The sequence below is a fragment of the Ceratotherium simum genome, chromosome 9 (assembly GCF_057802395.1).
Source record: "Ceratotherium simum simum isolate JZ-2026a chromosome 9, ASM5780239v1, whole genome shotgun sequence".
NCBI classification, from domain to species: domain Eukaryota; kingdom Metazoa; phylum Chordata; class Mammalia; order Perissodactyla; family Rhinocerotidae; genus Ceratotherium; species Ceratotherium simum.
The window spans coordinates 24187649-24208284 of NC_141908.1; the positions used below are offsets into that span (position 1 = coordinate 24187649).

At 35.0% G+C, this 20636-nt stretch overlaps 1 protein-coding gene across 5 annotated transcripts in view; it reads right to left on the minus strand.

Moving 5' to 3' along the window:
• The window catches only part of LRP1B (LDL receptor related protein 1B), a 1862264-nt gene that overhangs the window by 802618 nt on the left and 1039010 nt on the right, over nt 1–20636 (minus strand). For all 5 annotated transcript variants that reach the window (XM_087435122.1, XM_087435120.1, XM_087435121.1 and 2 more), the window contains exons 9-12: nt 12109–12331; nt 8875–9046; nt 5453–5596; nt 304–540 (exon numbers count right to left, since the gene is read on the minus strand). In XM_087435122.1, coding sequence (XP_087291248.1) covers nt 304–540; nt 5453–5596; nt 8875–9046; nt 12109–12331 — 776 coding nt within the window. The remainder of the gene's footprint in view (nt 1–303; nt 541–5452; nt 5597–8874; nt 9047–12108; nt 12332–20636) is intronic.

Here is a 20636-nt window from a genome sequence, read left to right on the forward strand (position 1 = left end):
TGTAAACATATAATTGTAAATCTACATTTTCCATGAAGGTGGATAAATAGTTCATTTGCTTTCTTTTAATACTTAAAATGTAGTGGACAATTGCAAGTTCAATTTTATAATGAAGGTTTTAATACACTGGTGTGTAAAAAACATGTAGAAATAATATTACTGAAGAAAATTAAATTAACAAATATTTTTAAACCAAGAGCAACTTGGGTTCTGGTTAAAGTCAGTTTGACATACATTGGATTTATCCTTTAAAGTGTTTTATCTCTGGGCAGTTTGATGTTAATGTTACACATTGTCACTCACCATCTTTCAGGATGGTTTCTCTCTCTGTGCCATCTATCTTCTGCCGGCCAATTAGGAAACTGGTGGTGTCAGCAAAGTAGATATAATTGGTTTCTGCGTGATAATCTAAAGCACGAGGGTTTACCAGATTTTCTATGGGGATCATGTATTCATCAGCTATCTTGGTATTCAAGTCCATTCCTCTAACAATTCCTGGGCGTCCTTTCCCATAAAAGAGGAACAACTCATTCTTCGGTCCTGCAGAAGAAAGATTACCAACATAAACAACTGATGCTGCCTAATCTTCTTTACACTGCATAATGTCACTGTTTAATTAACTGGTGCAATTAGCATTTTTTAAATTCAACACGAAAAATTAAACTCCAAAATATGCCAAATGTATCTTGATGCAAGAAGGCCAGTTAATTGCATTACTTTAATTAAAACAGAAATTACTTCCATGAATGGGTTATATTTAGTTAATTATTCTTTTGTCTGTAGCTGTCTGTATAGCAAAAACATGACAGATCATAGGATAACTTGTAACTGTAAAATGGACATTTATTAAAACATCCGGCACATTCAATTTTACAATTCATTACAATTAAACACATTCTGTAGATGGTAACTGTAGCCATCATTATGTTTGACAATGCTAAGAACTTCAGAATATTTAAAACACACCTCCCTCAGAGTTTGCATTTACAGACTGTCAGAGGCAAAGAAAAAGAATCACACAGTATCTCACACTTGCATGTGAAGATATTACATTTGTCTAAATATGTGATTTTTTTTAAGAAGAAAAATCAAATGCCAGTTACGGCATCACTTTTTTCTTCACATCTTAATTGGAATGTCAGAGATGGATACATTCTGCCAATAACTCTGATTGTTAAGGCTGTACAACACAGCCCTTATCAAAAACAAAACAAAGAAAAACAAAAACCCAAAACAAAAAACCGTCTCCTGGGTTAAAGTGCCAGAATTAAGGTAGCTTTTTCTACAGAGTAAATTGACTCCTTCAGACTTTTATATGAAAATATACACGAGGCTCTCGAATTGCTAGGGCACGCTATATTTAGTATAGTCTACACAATTTTGAAGGAAATATCTTATATAAAAGGAAAAATATACTGAGTTTTATTAACAAAACTGAGGATACAAATGATTCAATCATAACTGGATAACCATACCATAAGTGAGATTCTTAGTAAAGTAAAATAACTACATTATGGAAAATTTGGAGGAAAAAGAAAAGAAAAAATAAGTGATTACTCATAAACTCAACACCCTCAATACAAACTATATTATCATTTTATATATTCATATAATTTTATATATTTATATATTTTCTTTCTCGTTTTCTTTTTAAATTAATATTACTGAATATTAAATATATATGAACAATTATTTATAAAACTTTAATATATAAAGAATAAAAATAAAAACAAATCCCATGTAACTAGCACAGATCTTAAGAATATTTCCAGAACACTGGAAGGCAAGCATGTGCCCCAAACCCAAACCTCTCCCATCCCAGAGACATCCAATATTCTGATTATTGTGTTATCATGTATTTTTCAAAGTTTTAACACATATGTTGTACATATTTCCCAACAGTGGACTGTCCAATTTTGCATGTTTGAATTGCACGTGTGAATTCTTCTGTGAATTAATTTTATTCTGATTACATTCTTGATATTCTTCCACGGTTGTAGTCATGGTTCATTCATTTTCACTGCTATATTTTATTCCTTAGTGTGACTATTTCAAATTTAATTTATTTAGCTATTTTTCTAATGCACAGTTACTTATATAGAAGAGGACATTCAATTTTATATTCTGCTTTTATTATTAAATCTTAGCATCAAAATTATGTTCTATGTTGGTGCATTATTTTGAGCCTTACATTCTTTCAGTATGAGCAGTATGATAGATGATAATTTGCCAAACCATCCCTCAGTTGGTTTAATCTTTTCATTATTACAATAAAACTGAGATAAGCATTTTTTTTCATCCTAGCATTTTACACATTTTCTTAGATGACCTCTTAGTACACATTTCCAGAAATGGAATTACTGGGTAAAGAATATTAACAGCCCTCTTCCTGACTGCCCTCACAGCCGCTCAGTGTCTACCTACTGTCAAGACTATTTTCCTTAAAAATAATACTTTACGTTATTTAAAAGTAGCACGGATTCATTTGAAAATTAACATTCTTGAGTATTTCCTATCAACTTTATATGCATAGATACTTTTGCTTTTTAAAAATAGGAAACATATATGCATTTTAGTATCTAATTTTTAAAAATTTAATGATATTTTATTGTGTCATTAAAAAGTCTTCAAAACAGTCTTTTCAATGGCAGCATCATGTTCCCTTGCTAGAGGCAATATAATATAGTCAGCTCCTTACCTGTTGTTGGATATTTACATTATTTCTTGGTTTTGTTATTATAAATATATTTACAATGAATTTTTTCAGTCAAAAGTGAGATAACTTAAAGGATATTATCAGTTTTATGTATCAAATGCCTTTCCAATAGTGATATCAATTTCCAATTCTATTAGCAACGCATAAGAACACTAGTTTCACCATACCCATTCTTGCCAACATTTATTTTTGCTTTTATTTTTAATTGATATTGTAACTGCTAACTCGTAAACCTGGTACTTCATTGGTTTAAGGTATGTGTGTGTGCGTGTGTGCATGTTATGTTTTAAATAAGAATGGTAACTCTTTTTCCCTTTTTTTTTTTTTTTTGATGAGAAAGATTGTCCCTGAGTGAACATCTGTGCCAATCTTCCTCTATTTTGTATGCAGGATGCCGCCACAGCATGGGTTGACAAGCAGTGTGTAGGTCCGTGCCTGGGAGCTGAACCCACAAACCCTGGGCCACTGAAGCAGAGCATGCAAACTTAACCACTACACCAGTGAGCTGGCCCCCACATTGTTTTCTTTAGTCAATTTTTTTAGTCATTCAATACCTACTTTAAAATTTTTTCTAATGTGTTTTCCTGTACTATAGACAATTGAAAACTAAAAACTAAATTTCACAGATACATAGCCAGGGTTCTGGTTTTGATTTAAATACTTAAAATCACATGTACGAACTCAAGTTGGTAATATGGAAATGAGGCCATGTTTTGCTGCTTCAGCTAGTATCATCTGATGGAGAAATTGAATTTTGCCATATCAGTCTTCTCCTTTTGTGTATATCAAGAGGTAAGGAAGAGGGTGTCTTTTTGTTCTGTTTTGTTTACCAGTAGGTGACTATCAGTTGTGATATATTTCTGGAGCTAATAGTTGTGGTGTAAACTTCCTAATCACTGGATCTCAGCTAAAATGGTGTGTTTTTGAAGTTACCATTGCCATTTGTGGCTTCCTGGTGCCCTAGCTTCTGATTGTGCCAGCTGTTCCACCTTTAAGCAAGGCTAGTTTGATGGTGGTTTTGAGGAACGTTCAGAAGACCCAGTCTAGAAGCTGCTGCTTCAGGCTTTTCAATAATTTTGTAAGTACCTATCTATTTGCATTTGATTCTTTCTTCTTAAAAAGTCTAGAATTGTTTCTGTTAATATAAATGTACCCTGACTGATATACTACATCAGGGATGACTGAAGCTTATGCAACTCTGATCTCATGTTTATTCCCCAATCGTGTGTATGTACGTATACACATATGCATGTATAAATGTGTATGATTGCATTTTTGCATGACCTGCCATCACTTCCCAAGTAGTAACTAGACTAGTTTAAAGGCTGGTTACACACACATGCATACACACACACACACACACACACACAACTTCTCATTTCTTGAGGCTTCTGACACAGTATTCTCAATTATTCAGAGGATCTCTTGAACATGAGACCTGGTTTCTTTACATTCCCAGCATTTAATACAAAGTTAGAAATGAAAATAAAATACTAAAATGCATATATTTTATAACAGTTGAGGCTCTTGGGTTCTCAATTTAAAAGTATTTGTACTATTAATTCTAACCATTTATACCTAAAATCATCACAAATTTAGTGGTCTCATTTCATAGTCTTCAGCAAGTATATGACAAGAAAGTAGAAGAAATGGCAGGATGGTGACCAGAGAGGGAGCACTGACAGAAATAAAAAGCCATCAATGGGGCTGGCCCTGTGGCATAGAGGTTAAGTTCCGTGCGCTCCGCTTCGGCAGCCTGGATTCACAGGTTCAGATCCCAGGCACAGACCTACATCACTGGTCAGCCATGCTGTCGCAGCGCCCCATGTACAAAATAGAGGAAGATTGGCAAAGATGTTAGCTCAGGGCCTAGTCTTCCTCAAGCAAAAAGTCAGGAACATTGGCAACAGATGTTAGCTCAGGGCGAATCTTCCTCAGGAAAAAAAAAAAAAAGCCATCACTATGACAAAATGGAAACAAAACAGACACTGTAAAAAGCAGTCATCATAACTTTAAAAATTATGGCATTTAGGGGACACTTAAAGACCAACAGCCTCCACGAGGACGCTGTTTCTACAGGGGCTATTCCACTATATCTTATTATAAAAACCCCAAGGAAAGACCTTGACTAATTTTTGTGTAAAAATTTAAACTTGCAAAAGTCATTTATAAAAAATATCTATTAGTTTATTTAAGTAATGAACAATTAAATTATTCTAGCATATTTCAAAAATAAAACAAAATTGTTAAAGAGATTGACATTTAATTAGTATAACTCTAATTACCTGGAAAATTAAATAATGAAATTAATTTCTCTCCCTAATGATGCTGGTTAAGGTGATTTAGGTGGATTTCTCTTGGACTAAACAACACATTTATTGCTAGGAGCAGCATGTTGGTTCAGATAAGAGAAAATCTGGTCAACCAATGATTTGGGCTTATTTGATCAAAAACATTATTTAGAGAATTAAGGCAAAGATCGTCCTAAAAATCTTCCCTAAAGTATTTTTCTTGAAGATCCACAAATTTAATGACTCTACAGCCTCATTAGTTTTCACAGTATTGCAAAAAAAAAACCCTAAATACTAATTTTGAGAAAAATGGCTGGTACATATTCACAGGCAAATTTCACCTGGTGAAATCTCATGTTATTATTGATGTTGATGCTGCTAATTAATACTAAAAACCCTATTCTGAAGCCAGCTTCTGGAAAAATATTTGATTTTAACAACATACTTTTGCATGACCTGCCATCACTTCCCAAGTTGAAGCCAGTCCTGCAGCGACAGGTCCGTGTTTTGTAACTGCTGCTGAGCAGACAGATGTGTGAACATCCCCCTGGCATTCCATATGGATCCACTTCACACGCATGGCTCCTGACTACAACAAATGAAAAACAGCACGCTTAAAATTCTCCAGACAAGATAATTATGTGTATCAGTATGTTGAAACTTTTACAATGCAAGAAGAAGGAATCTTAGAAAAATCTATATACCCAACTATTTAGTACCATAATCAATTGGAAAAAGAGTTTAAACTTCATAGAAGAAGAGGAAGAGATTTGCCAAAATCCTCCTAAGGCTACAGAATATTTAAAAAAATATTCTGAGGGATAAAATATTTTTTATATTAGTTTAAACTGTTTACATATAAGCAAAATAAAAGTAACAGGATTTTTTGGGTACATGCTTATTTTATTTTTTTAAAATACACATTTCTTACAAATATAAAAAGATACTGTAAAAATATCCCAGGTTAGGTAGTTAAGGAGAGAAAGGATTTTTTTTTTAAATAATCCATTATTTGGGCACCTAACCTAGAAGGAACGTGATTCAGTGATTATCTTTATTGAGATGTGCTGAGACAACATATTTTTTTCAATTTTGAGTCTATTGCCGTTTTGAGAACCTGAGCACAAAATGAATTTTGTGTTTGTGTGTGACTGTGATTTTCAAAAGGGGGAGGCTGAGTTTGCATGTGGAGATTGAGGATTAGGACTTTTCGTGAGTGTAAAGTTAGAGGCCTAAAAAAAAAAAAAAAAATAGGAAAAGTACCATATGGAGAAGATGAGAAAAAAAAGATAGGTCAAAGAGAAACGACCAGTGTAGGAATAATGTCAGTAAGATTTTATGTATCATGGTAATTATATTTCTTTTCAATCACCACTTACTTGAAATTGTGATGAATCATGGTAATTTTCTCTTAATAATAAAATTGTTATACTTTAAAATTTTTTGCCATGTTCTTTTTTTATTCCTCATTCTCTAAATAAAAAGATGAATGAAATGTTGTTTTAACTATTTTTTCCCACCAAGAGTGTTGCTTTTATTTTCCAATCTCACCCCATTTGTATACTAGATCACATCCCCTCTCACCTACTCAGCAACACTTTACTTTCTCACTTTCATCATTACTTTTGCTGTCTCCATTGGATCACGCCCATCAGAATAGAAATGTGCCATTATTTCTGCATCTTGGGAAAAAAATCCTTCTTTTAACCTTAATTCCTACAGTAATCCTTCACTTAGCTCCTCATTTCCCTGCTCCACCTTACATCAACACTTCTCAAAGTTATCTATGCTCCTTTTCTACAATTCCTTTCCTTCCTGGCTCTCAGACCCATTCTACCCAGACATTCACTTCCCCACAAAACTGCTCTTGTCAGATCCCTATGGGCTTTTTGCTGCTAAATCCAATAGCCAATTGGACTTAACAAGCTTCTTCTCAGTCTCCTCTTTTGGGTCCTCCTATTCTTTTTGACTTTTTATTGTTGGAGTGTCCCAGTGTCCATTATTTGGAACTCTTCTCTTCTCCATCTACAGTTACTTCCTTGGTAATCACGTCTATTCTCATAGCTTTAAATGTCATCTATATGCCAATGACTCCTGTCATCTCCAGCCTGGACTACCCTCTGAAATCCAGACTTGCATACTCAAATACCTCCTTGATATCTCCACCTAAATTTATGATGGACGTTTGAAATAACATGTGAAAATTATACTTCTTTTCTTTGCCCCCAAATCTGCTCCATGCTTGTTTCCCCAGTCTCAGAAATAACTCAATTATTCCATTTGCTCAGCCCAAAACATTGTCATCATCCTGGACTCTTTTTTTTATTTACACTCCACATCTAATCCACCAGGGAATCCTATTGGCTTTATTTTCAAATATATCCTGAATCTACCTACTTCTCAGCACCTTCAGTGTTACCATCTTGTTCCAATCCACTATTTTCTCCACCCTTCAACCCTTGTCCCCCACAGCCTATTGACAACACAGTAGCCATAGTGATTCCTTGAGAAAGTCAGTCAGATCATGAGACTCCTTTGCTTAATGCTTCCTAAGGACTCCCCATCTCACTAAAAGTATAAGCAAAAGATTTTACAATTGTCTACAGGGCTCTCCCTACTTGGTGTGGTCTTCCTTCATTTCTCCTGTGTAATTTCCTACTTCTCTTCTCCTGGTTTACTCTGCTCCAGAGGCATGGGTCTTCTTGCTGCTTCTTGAACAATCTAAGCATGCTCATCCTCATGATCTTTGTGCTTGCTCATCTCTCTGCTTGCCATGTTCATGCATCTCTCCTTCAATTACTTCAAGTCTTCATTCAATTTTATCTTTTCAATGAGACTTCCTCTGACCACTCAATATAAAATTGCAAACTACTCCCATCCCTGACATTCCTTATCCTCCTTATCTGCTTTATTTTTCTCCATAGCACTCATTATCTTCTAACATAGTAATAATTTACTTGGTTATTTTTTTTATTATGTCTTCTCCACTAGGATGCAAATCTCACTAAGGCAAGAATTTTTTGTCTGTTTTATTCATTGCTGTACTCCCAGTACATGTAGAATAGCTCCCGGCACATAGTAAATGGTCACTGAATAATTGGCAAATGAATAAATCCTAATATCAAACTCTAACAAGGTTATCTGCAGAATTCCAAATTTGAATTTACCATAAACATACTTGTGACAATACATTACCTCAATTGAATCTATGTTAATGTTTAGATAATTCTAAATTAGTTTTAATTTGAAGCACAAAAAGACAATGGAAATCTTGGGTGGTGGTGGTTATACATTACATTACTCTATATATGATTGACCCTAAACAGGATTGATGAACACGCATCACTACCTAGTTTGCAAAATAACTACTTTGTATTTTTTAGAAATACTCAGAAACATTGCAGCCTTCCCATTAAAAATTATTTTTTAGTTAATCTGTGCTAAAGAACAACTGGGATGTTAAGTCAAGAGACTTCAAAGACGGCAATAAAAACCGGACAGATGCTGCAAGAAAGTCACTTGATTTGAAATTTGTCTCCCAAATGATACAAAAAAAAAAAAATCCATAGCATCTTAGCACCTGGATTTTCTGTCTACATACATCACATTTGAAAGATCCTTCCTGAATCTAAATCTAGCCATCATTTCAATTCTATGGTTGTAGAAACGATTCACTAGGAACTGAACAATTTGTCATTTAGACTTGTGAAGGGAGTTCTATTCCATTTTATCAAGCAGGCATGTACACTTTTGCTATCAAAACAGAGAATTTATGACTCACCCATTTTAACACCACACAAAGGCACAAGGACCATATCCCTGTTCAGTCCACCATTATGAAGGTTATGAAGAAGTCTTGCATCTTACCTGTTGGTTGAGTTCTTTTTTGATAGATTCGGATTCCTTGAGCATTTTCTATTTTAATTAATGAATGAATATCAGTGCCATTAAATCGGTTTATCCTTACGATATTGAAGTTATCGGAATTGGTTGCATACAAATAGTCTTCAAACACAGCTATACCATAAAGATGTCTGACCTATAAAGGGGGGCAAAAACAACTATGATTTTTAATTATGCTGCTTTCAACTTGAAAGAAAAACGATTGCTATTTACTACTGTGGAAAATTCCCACAGCTGGAGAGTCAAAGGCACATTATCATTTATTTTCTCTCAAAGAATTCAACATTTCACTAATTTAAAAATTTTCTCTGAGAATAAAACAATATGCAGTAGTGGATAAAGCAGTTCTAAATGTATAGAAGAGAATTTTATTCATGTATCATTAAGAAAACATGTTCAGTAGTTACTTTTCAAAGGCTAGTGAGAACCAAACTTTCAAGCATATTCAATAATATGCTTATAGCACTGTACTATAAAATTAGAGATATTTTTATGGGCTGCTTGTTCATATAGTCATGGACATGTAGAATCTGCAAAAGCACAGTTCTGCCTGTGAAAGGACTGATTGAGAAAGCAGCTTTGAAAATTTGTATTAAAAGTTTAAAATCTCATTTTTTTTTAAATCACAAGTTACATTTAGACTCGTACTTGCCCCAGCATGGAAAATAATAAAAAAATGAAATCACACATTTGGATTAATTGTAAATAAAATGTCAGCATTTTACTCAGAAATTGCAATCTTTCTAAAGCCTATTCATAAGGAAAATAAAACTGTTTGCTTTGAGAATAACAATGTTTATTGCTATCTGCGACAGTTTAACAGTGTAAACTCTCCTCCTTGGCAAGGGCTTGGGGATTGTGGGAAGGAACAGACATCTTAAAGTCATGGGAAGCTTCCAGCAAAGCAGAGGAAGAATGAATATACTGATTTTCTCATACAAAGGCACATGCTAGGCACACTGCCTTTGGGTATTCCTTGTATTATACTTAATTTAAAATGGTTCTGGTCCAGGGCACAGTAGTGGTGACAATTGATTTGCTGTAAAGATTTTGATGAAAAAGCATTTGTCATTATTCTTTGGCACTATATTGCATTTTTAGTGTACTTTTAGTATAGTTTTGTAGTTAAGAGAATTTGAGAAAGTATGTATGGTTCAACTGTAAAAGTTTTTATAGAACAAAATTGCAAGATTTTCTATTTTGAGCAGGAAATCTTGTCAATTCTGTACTTTAAGCTAAAGCATTTGATTTGTTATCTTCCTAGCATATGTGACTCATCATTACTATTTCTGCTCCTCTCATATGAGACGTGACTAAAAGAAGACTGGCTTTTGCATGTTATTTTTGGATCATATCTCATTTCTTCATGTCTAGGCTAGAAATGAAAGATAGGAATTAATGCGAAGAATCATTCCATGTGAAAGCCCAAATAATCTTTGTCTATGTTAGTGTTACTCCCCAGCAAGTGTGTGTGTGTGTGTGTGAGAGAGAGAGAGAGAGAGAGAGAGAGAGAGAGTGGGCATGCATGTACTTAACTGATATTTTCCACATAGCTGACATCATATTCACTAAATATATGGCCCAATTTTGACTTGGGCAATACTTTTTTCCTACAAAAATTGCAAGCAAGCTAAACTCTTCCATTACCATTAATCTCTCATACGTTTTGTTGCAAGTTTGGGGCCATCTATCTGGCAGTGTGTGGTTGTGGCATACCCGCATTGTATTCTACATAACTGCCAATCCACACCCCAGGACAGAAAGCATGGCTACAGAGGGGGCAATAGGTCAGGGTAGACAACGTGTTCTCACAGTAAAGATCAAATTTAACTTAACGGTCTCCCTGCCTTCCTTCAGAAGGGGCTGTTCCCATAGAGTAAGTACGTTGTTGCCTGCTCTGCTCTTTACCCACAGCAGAGGTGGGAGGAGCTTGGAGTCGTGCATCGACCATTCTGCCTACAGCCCAAATACTTCAAAAAATTTATCTCTCTTGGATTACTTAGTGGTAGACTAAGCATATGTTTAGGGAACCAGCAAAACACAGGCAATAGAAATGAAAAAAATGGATAATTAAAAACTTCAGACATTAAAAAACTTTTTAAAGTAGACATGGGGAAAATAATTTGAATTCCTTATCCTTGTTTCAAGGTTTAAAATTTTAATTACATATAGGTAAAAAGAAGGTCCACCATAACCATTTTAGAGATCAGGTCCTCCAAAAGTCATAACGAAGGCCTGACAAAGAAATCAAGGTTTTTAAGACACTTGAAGGTGAGAGAGAGATAACTGGCCTCACCTCTAATATTGAACACTTTGATTTTTTTAACCACACAGATTAGTGCATTTGTTTACCTGCCAAAGAAGGGGAAAGAACTTCGTTGTTAAAAGCTGATTAGAATGGAAAAGTAACTTTAAGGGATAATTACAGAACAGTCTTGCTTTGCATTGCAAAAGAAAGCAAAGAGATTCACATATTTCAGCTCCAAAGAATATGAATCTCACATGAAATTAGTGCAATCAGTGAAGTGAAATTGAATTTAAAAAAGTAAAATAGTGAATAAGGCTTATTTCTACTCAAAAATCTGTTAGGTGTTTACTGAGAGTTATCTGCAAAAACTTGTAATGCAGCAAGGGAAAACCTGTATAGATTGGAAAAATTTTTGACCCCAGTGACTTTGACAGAATTCTCATTTTAGGAGGTACTTGAATACATCAGAAGGCAAAATTTAATTCAACCTATTAAAATAATAAAGATACTCTAATGAGCAGGCATTTGCTTTTGTAGCAAAATATCTCCTATGCCACATGGGACAGATGATGGTTCAGTTCCTTATGAATGAAGTACATAAATTTGTTCTTGGTAAGTAGGTCATAACATCTGTCCTATTTTAATACTTTGCTTTCTTACTAGTATAGCATTTTTGTTTTCATTTGTTGTTTTTGTTCTATTTTTATTGGTTTTTGTTTTGGGTGCTTTGTTTTTAATAGAAGGAAGAAGGGAGGGAGAGGCATCTCCAATATTACAGAACGCACTGTGAAAAGAACATTCTCCCAATAGGAAATACATCACAATTTTTATGACCCATTGCAGCTTGACTTTGTAAGAAATTTTCAACATTGTAATTTCAGGTTTTCTTTCTAGCATAATACTGTTTATTTTATTATCTAAGCTGCATTTTTTAACAAAATTGTACTTACTTGTCTGCCTTGAATGATAGTATGTCTGTTTTTTCCTTGATAGTCCACTACTTCCACATAGTCCAAGTAAAGATCTACCCAGTAAACCAATTTGTTGACTAGGTCCAGTGCCAGTGCAGCTGGCTGCTCTGTCTTTGAATCAATTATCCTTGTTCTGTTCATTCCGTCCATGTCACATCGCTCCACTTTGGCTACATTCCCGTAGTCAGTAAAGAAAAGTTTTCTGTTGAAAGAAAACTAAATGTTAAAGTGGAGGGGGGAAAAAAAGCATATTCAATAGCATCATCGGTAAAAAACAGAACTTTTCATTCTAATTTATTTCAGTGGTTACATCTGTTAGCTTCCCATAACCATTTCCATATAATATCTCTCATAAACAGAGAAATCTGCTACTGAATATTGCAGGGCATAAGGGAGCAGGTTAACCAACAACTGTAAAACTTCCCCAAAATGAATGATTATAGTGGGTTTATTTTTGTATTAGGGAATGTTTCTTTAAGCCTCACAGAACCGATACACATGCACCGCAGGAGAGGCGTGTAGCCCATTTGGTATAAGCTTCAGAAGTGAGCCAAGTCACCAGGCCAGGGTGCGGGAACTATCATGCTTTATCTTCAACCTGCATTTCAAATTTCCTGGTAATGTCTGTCTCCTATAAAAGCTATTATGTGGAGCTCAACAATACTATGAATGGTAGAGAATAGCAAACCTGGAATGGAATTAAGCAAATGGAAATGCAAATATGTTGTGTGCAGCAATGAAAATAAAACATAAATAATCCCCCTAAAACCAATTCCAAATTCTCCCAAATAGTCCCAAATCACAAAACTTCATAAAGGAAACGCAGGCAATTTCTCCTCATTTTCTCTTTATATATTTTGAAGAAAAGGCTGAAAAGTAATGTTGACCCTGAGACAAGAAATTCTTCCATGAAGCATGAAGCACTAATAGTGTCTGTCAAAGTTTCAACACCTCCAACACTGTGGTGTCTAATATTCGATTAGTATTCACTATGGTTAGAAAACACAAATCAATTTCAATTAACCTGACAATATTTTAACAAGATTACCTACTCATGAGACTAAACTACATTTGTAAATAGAAGACCATCTTGCCTTGACTTAAATACAATCTCAAGAATAATCCGATTTACAGTGACTGAGAAATATTAATGTTACCTAGAGTATAGAATATTTGATTTTACAAACTTAGTGAATTAGTTTTTAGTGACTTTTCCCAACATCCTTGCAGGATCTAACAGTATGGGGTATCTTACAAGCTAAAAAGTATTATTTAAATTATAATTTAGCTCTTTCTGCTGTGGGAGGCTTTGACTAATTATTAAACATTAGTGCATACAGTTCTGTGATAGTGTGAGCCAGATTTTATTATAAGTATATATTTCCACAAATGTTCTTGAAAGATCGATTTATCACGAGTTAAAAATTGTTTTTCAAGTGACATTCTATTCAGGTGAAGAGCTTTCTATTTGAGTGAAGAATAAATAAAATGGCATATGTTATGTTTTATTGTCATGCTAAACGCTCAAACCTCTGCTCCTGTGCTATCTTCTGCTTGCTCCCTGACTCTCTTTCTCTCCCTCTCCCTCTCTCTCTCTCTTCCATCTTGAATCTCCTCTTTCTTCACTTGTAAATCAACTTGTTCATAGTTATTCCAAGTTAAGTTACTCTGACTGTAGAACACTGCCCACTATTCCTCTTATGGGAAGCTCTCTTTCTCACCGCATACCAAAATGCCTCTCTTTTTATAGTTTTCTTTTCTGACTGGTCCCTTTCACAGAGCTCAAGAGATGCTGGTGTGTAGGTATCCTGGCTTTGGATATAGAGAGTTGGAGGCCCTGGAACACTGCATATAGTGTGATATATATAGACCATGTATAGACAGATGAAGCAGGCAATTGCAACTATCTACAGGGTATTGAAGAGGAAAAACGACTCTCGAGATAGAGACTTCTCTGAAGTCATCTTGAGATGCCTTAATGAGATATGATCTCAAAAAGAAAAAAAGAGAAGAGTGCCAGACAAGAACCTTGGAGGCAGGCTCTTGGAGAAAGAAGATCAAATAAGATCTGAGGTTATGGTCAAGGAGAAAACTCAGACTCTCATAGAAGTCTAAAGGAGAAAAGTTCCAGGGTAAAGGACTGGGGTGGCAGGCTGAATCATTCACTTCACAAAATAAAAAAATATAGAGAGATTAAGAAGATGCCATTGAATTTGGTATTTGCTAAAATGCTGATAATTTTTGGCACTTCTGTTTGAAAAGTTGAGTTATGGAGGAAGAATGAACCAGAATGATGATGAAGGAGGTCAGGAAAATGTAAATCAGTTTTACAAGAAGATTTTCAGGGTTATTGACCTACTATTGCAGGAACGTTTCAAGTGGTTCTCATATTTATTCTAGGTCACAATATAACTAATTGAAGTAACTCTCTGTCTGAATAAATTTCAGCCAAAGTGTAAAAAAAGTATAAATATATGATTCATCAAAATTGTACTGTTTTAATGGAAACGTGAAATCAGAAGAACAGGAGGACGTTGGGTACGTGAAGTGGCACTGAGCTAGAAGAAACAGTAAAGAATTTGTCATTGCAACCTCAGCACATAGTACAATAACTAGTGCCCAGTAGAGATGTAAAAAATGTTCTTTACGCTAAATTGAACCTTCCTAGACTTCAGAATACTGACTATGATGAGCTGTGTTCACTTATAATTGAAATGGAAGAGTTCTCCAGGATAACAGCACTAAGACCACAAAACTACAAGCAGTTAAGTACCCATAGTCAAATACTCATGATTGTGTAGACATTTCTTTTTTGCTTAGTTTAGTACTGTTTAATTTTAGTTTAAGATTTCATATTCTGTTCCAGAGAAAATCTTCATTCCAAGAGCATTCTTTAATTGAGGCATGGCTGTATTATAATTGATAAACAAAAGATAAAGTTTTTAATTATATAAAATCTAAATTTCATTTGTGATATAAATGTAGCTGGGTTGAAAAATCATTCTTTTCTTTTCCATAAAATACTTGTCCAAATCTTAGAAAAAGTAAATAGTACCCTGTGAACCCCATTATCTCATTGATCTTCATAATTACCTGTGAGATAGATAGAAGGGGCAGATTATTTCTATTTTACAGATGAAACAGGCTCAGAGTACACATGGTTAGCCATGGTCAAAGCCATAACACAAATGTTTGTCATGTCTTTTGTTTTAACTCATTATTTTGAAATAACTTCAAACTTACAGAAAAGTCGTAACAATAGTAAAATAAATGCCTATATCCCTCACCTAGATTCACCAGTTGTACATTCTTTGTCCCTCTGGCTATTTCATGTACTGTCTGAACCATTTGACAGTAAATCGCAGACATCATGATCCTTTACACCAAATACTTCAGCCTGCATCTCCTAAGCACAAGGATATTCTCTTGCATTACCACAGTACCTCTATCAAAATCCACACTTTTAATACTGATATAATATATAGTTTTTATTCAAATTTTGCCTGTTGGCCAATAATGTTCTACACAGTGAAAATTCCTTTTTTTCAGAATCTAATTCAGCCTCATATATTGCATTTAATTGCCTTTTCCCTCTAGACTCCTTTAATGTTGAACAGTTCTTCAGCCTTCCTTTGTTGTTCATGTATTACCATTTCTAAAGGGTAAACATGAGTTGTGGTGAAGAATATCCCTATTTTGAGTTTGCCTGACTTTTCTCATAATTAGATTATGTCATGTCTTTTGAACTGAAATGCAATAGTTTTGTTCTTTATTTTTATTGCCCCAAGGGCTTAGAAATCATGGGTAAGACTATGATTTACCCCAGAAATTCCATAAGAGAAGCACAGATGCTGGTTTGGAATCTCATTTATTCCACCTTACTCAGTATTTTCTGAACATTTGGCTCTCTTAACTTCCAGGGTTCTTCGTGACCCTTTCAGCATTTCCTCCCAGCAGGAACCAAGTATCTTATGCTGCTTCTAGTACAGCAGAGCCCCCAGTGTAGCACTCTGCCTGTTGAACTCATGGCAGATGGTGGAGAACATTCCTAAATCTGTCCTATGCCCGCTTCCCTCAGAATTGCAATATGGACATTTCTTCTCTCCCTGTTCTTTCCTGTGGTGTCAATTATTTTTTATTCTCCAGCAGAAAGGAGAAATTAAAATTAGATAGTTATTCTCTGTTTTTCCCTTATTTTTTGAATGTCACTCTATTCGATTCCCACTAACAGAAAAATTAAAATAAAAAAATTCCAACTACCATCTCTATTTGTAAGATGTGTTTAACTATTAGTTCATAAAGGATAGGAACATTTCTGTCAACTTTCAGTTATTTATCCAGTTCATAATTCTTATAATTCAGCATCTGTATAAATAGGAGTTTATCACAATAATGTACAACAAAAATTTCACAATAAAAAAAAGAGAAAAAAAAATCCCTTAAATAGCGAATTTTCTTTTTAGACCTCAGTTTCTTATCATAAAATTTTGTATTCTCCAGGCTTTTTCTTTTGGCCTAAAAATACTGAAATGTTCGAATATGATCATTTATTCAGATTTGAATTTTGTATTGAAAATGTATTTTGAGAATAGGAAAAAATCAGCTGAAATAAAAATTAGCATCCTTTGAATGAAGAAAAAAAAATAGGAGTTTATCATTTTGTCTTCCTTATCTCATCAGATATGAGAAACTGATTTTATCTGACATCTCTGTTGGTTATACGAGTAGCCCTGTTTTACTATAGATATATAAGTTTTATACAGTTGAAGATAGTAAGAAACTTTGAGTACTGTTGGTAAACTTTCCTGACATAAATCAAAAGTCGCAGAGGGAGCCCTCACAGACAGTGACAGAGCACCGTGCTTACAGAGTTATGGCTTCAATCGTCCCTATACTTTACAGCAAAGCAGTTGTTACCCGTACTGACATCTTAAAACATGTTTTATTTTTTTCCTTTTAGCTGATAAAAATAAGACTTACTTTTGCCAGTGATATCCATTTTAAATGATGCTTCTGTACTTTGTCCAAAAGGACAGAGGGGAATTTAAACACATCAGAGTCCTGTCCACATCCTTAAACTTCATAGCCATCCCAGGTTTTGTGTCACCATTCTTACCCCTAACGTTATGGTGATAGTTTAATGGTGGAATTTAGGAATTTTCAGAGTTCTCACAATGAAATTACTTACCATTCATTATAACTGCTTCAAAATGAGGCTACATAACAAATTTTGGTTAGGGAGTAGATGAGAGGGGAATGAGACATAAAACTAGAGGGCCAAAATCACTGTTCTGATTAAACTTAGGAAACTCTTCATGTTTATTAATCACATGTTAATGTAGATGACCGCATTTCTTTACATTTCAGAAAAATGATACGTATATTCCTTAGAAAGGATTACATTAGGAACTTCATTTTTCAGTCTTGTTTTTAAAATAATTGTTATCCAAATAGCATCAATAGTAACACAACCTTTTCTTCCACTGTGTGCACAAAAATTGAACAAGAAAGCAATTTTCCACATTATATAGAGTAATTAAAGTATATTCAGAATTAAAGTAGGCATATTAAATATTTAGCATTGCAATTCTAAAATGCAATTGCAAATCTGAAAGAGTAATGAGTCTTTGGAGTAAGAGGTTTAAATTCAAATTCTATTAGCTCTTGCTACTTGACGGATGTGGATGATAAACAATTAAACTATTTTCTTTGTCTAGCCAAGACTGTTCAAGACAGTTATTTATTGATTTTTACTTGTTTGGAGTTTTTGCTTTCATTGTTTGAAAAATCTCTCTTGAACTTGGTTCTCAGTTCATACATAAACACATAGAAATTAAACTTGACATACAGACTCCTGCTCTCAGCTAGCTACTCTATATTCTGGAAACATTCCCACTAATGATTTCTCCAGAAGTGTACATGTATTAGATATGTCAGTCAATCTGGCTGACCATTCGACATCCTTATTTACCTAAACCTGCCCCACCCAGTCAGTGTTCCTGAGAGGGACAGCCCTATGCCAATATCATCCCTCTCCTTCCTATTTACAGACAATTAGACCAAGGAGGAACATGTGATGCAAGTGAAATCATATCATAGACTGAGCTGATTCACTAGGACCCTTTCTCTTAATAATCTAAACCAAAAAGTGTGGAGCTCATCTAGCGGGTAGCTGTGCTAACATGGGTAAGATGAGCAGGTTGGAGGTGGGGGCGGCTGAGAGAGGAGGAATACTGGAGCACATGCGCAGAAGTGGGGGAGCCATGAGATAGAGAGATGGGATGAAAGGAGCCATATACTCCTTGAGCAAGGAATTTGCCAGGCCCCAGGGAGTCCATCTTTACTTCTTGTCCTTAGTTATGGGAACACATGAGATTTTCCATATCCTCTTGTGAAAGGATGCATTTGAGCTAGCTTCAGTGGGTTTCTGTACTTGGAAGTTAAAGTGCCATGAATAAACAACCACATTGTTTAATGTACTATTTTAAGATTCAGCTAATTCTTGCTCTGATTTTGAACAATCAAAAATCAGACTACTTTAGGAAATATTTTATATTGAAATGTTAACTCTAAATAAATCAATCATTTTATAATTTTTACATGTAACCCTCATATAACTGCATCTTGCCACTGGGCCACATTAAAAAAATATATCAATTTGGGATAGAAAGCATCTGAAATATTTTCTGCAATTTCCCATAAAAACACAAAGAAGGATATTAATAATGAACAGCAATTTTTAAAAAAATCATCTTTCTTCAGTTCTTTTAAACTCAATATACTACTCAAGCCACATATTTCCAAATGTCCTTCCCCAATCTAAGCTGATTAAACTCTCTCACAAACTCAAGTATAGCCCATCTCAATCCCCAACTCATACAACACTGCCTCTAACTCATCTTTTTATTATTTTAACCAAATTAGTCTCTTCGTCTTTCTTTCCATTTATTTTTCATTTTCCATATTCTGAAAGCAGGTGTTAACTCAGAAAGTAATAAACCTGCCATGGTAAAAGGGAAATGAGAAAAAAGTGGAGAAATAGATGGGTCCAGCCCAGTGGTGTAGTGGTTAAGGTCATGTGCTCCTCTTTGGCAGCCCGGAGTTCGCAGGTTCGGATCCCCAGCGCAGACCTATGCACCGCTTATCAAGCCATGCTGTGGCATGAGTCAGTATGGCAGGCGTCCCACATATAGAGGAAGACGGGCATGGATGTTAGCCCAAGGCCAATCTTCCTCAGCAAAAAGAAGAGGATTGGCAACAGATGTTAGGTCAGGGCTAATCTTCCTCACCAAAAAAAAAAGGTACAGAAATAGAAAAATTTGCGCTTTATTATTTAATTTTCTTTCTTTTTATCTTTGTCGCATAGGTATTTCATCAACATTTACACAGATTGGGACACAGTGGGAAAAAATACATAATCATCTTTCCCTGGATTAGCATTACCTGACAGTAGAGCATTGGCCCTATCAGCAAGAAAAAGGCTGGTCCAACTTGACTTGCTTATGATGCATCATGACTTTCACTATTCTCCAAGGAAAGAACCACTTGGTTTATGTTCACATGCTCATTCCTACCATCCATAGCTACCCTTACCTGCAATTGACAAATCTAACCTCCTAAAAGATAATGACACACTTGGCCTAACATTTCAAGATCCTGGCAGCCCTTATTCTTGGGCTGTAATTGAAACCTTATAAACCCATCATTATCTACGGTGAAATCTTTCAACATTCTCACCCTTGTTTACACAGATCTCTGTTCAAAATGCAGTGCAGGCTAACATTCCACTGATAAAACCTCCTTGCTTTCTACCCAAACCCTTCTGATCTGCCCTCTGAAACTCCTACTCCATGATCACTAACTCCTTGATATCATAAGACTATTCTCTGAATGGTCCTTCTACTATTTTGCCTTTACTGAAACTTAGCATCTCCTGAGATCATCCTTTCTCAGCAGACATTGAAAATGTGGGCTCCTAACAAGAACCTCAGTGTAGATGTAAAATCAGTGCTCTCCCCAATACTAATTCCAGAATATTACTTATCTTGTAACATCTCCTGCTTTTTGAGGGTCTCACAATCAGGCTGTCTCACTGACAGTACCCATCCTTGAAGAATCATCTACCAACCTTCTGATTCTTGTATCTCATTATTTTTATTTAAAATTCAGCACCTAGCTTTCTGTCTTGCTGACCACTCCAAACCAGAGAAGCCAGTAATTCTAATACCTATAGGATAATGGATCCATTTGTTGGTTTTCTTCATCTCCTTGTTTTCTTCATCTCTTCTCTGCCTATGGCCTTTTATGTCCAGTATACTTCAACTACAAATTTCCACTGAGAGGAATAGTATGTTGTTTGTTATCACCAGAAATTATGCCTCCACCAAAAGAGATACCCCCTCACCCTCACACACACACAGAAGACATCTTATTCTTCCATCTGAGTGTGTGTTTACTATCTGTCTTGCTCAGGGACTCTCACTGTAGCAACTCTTTGACTTCATTGA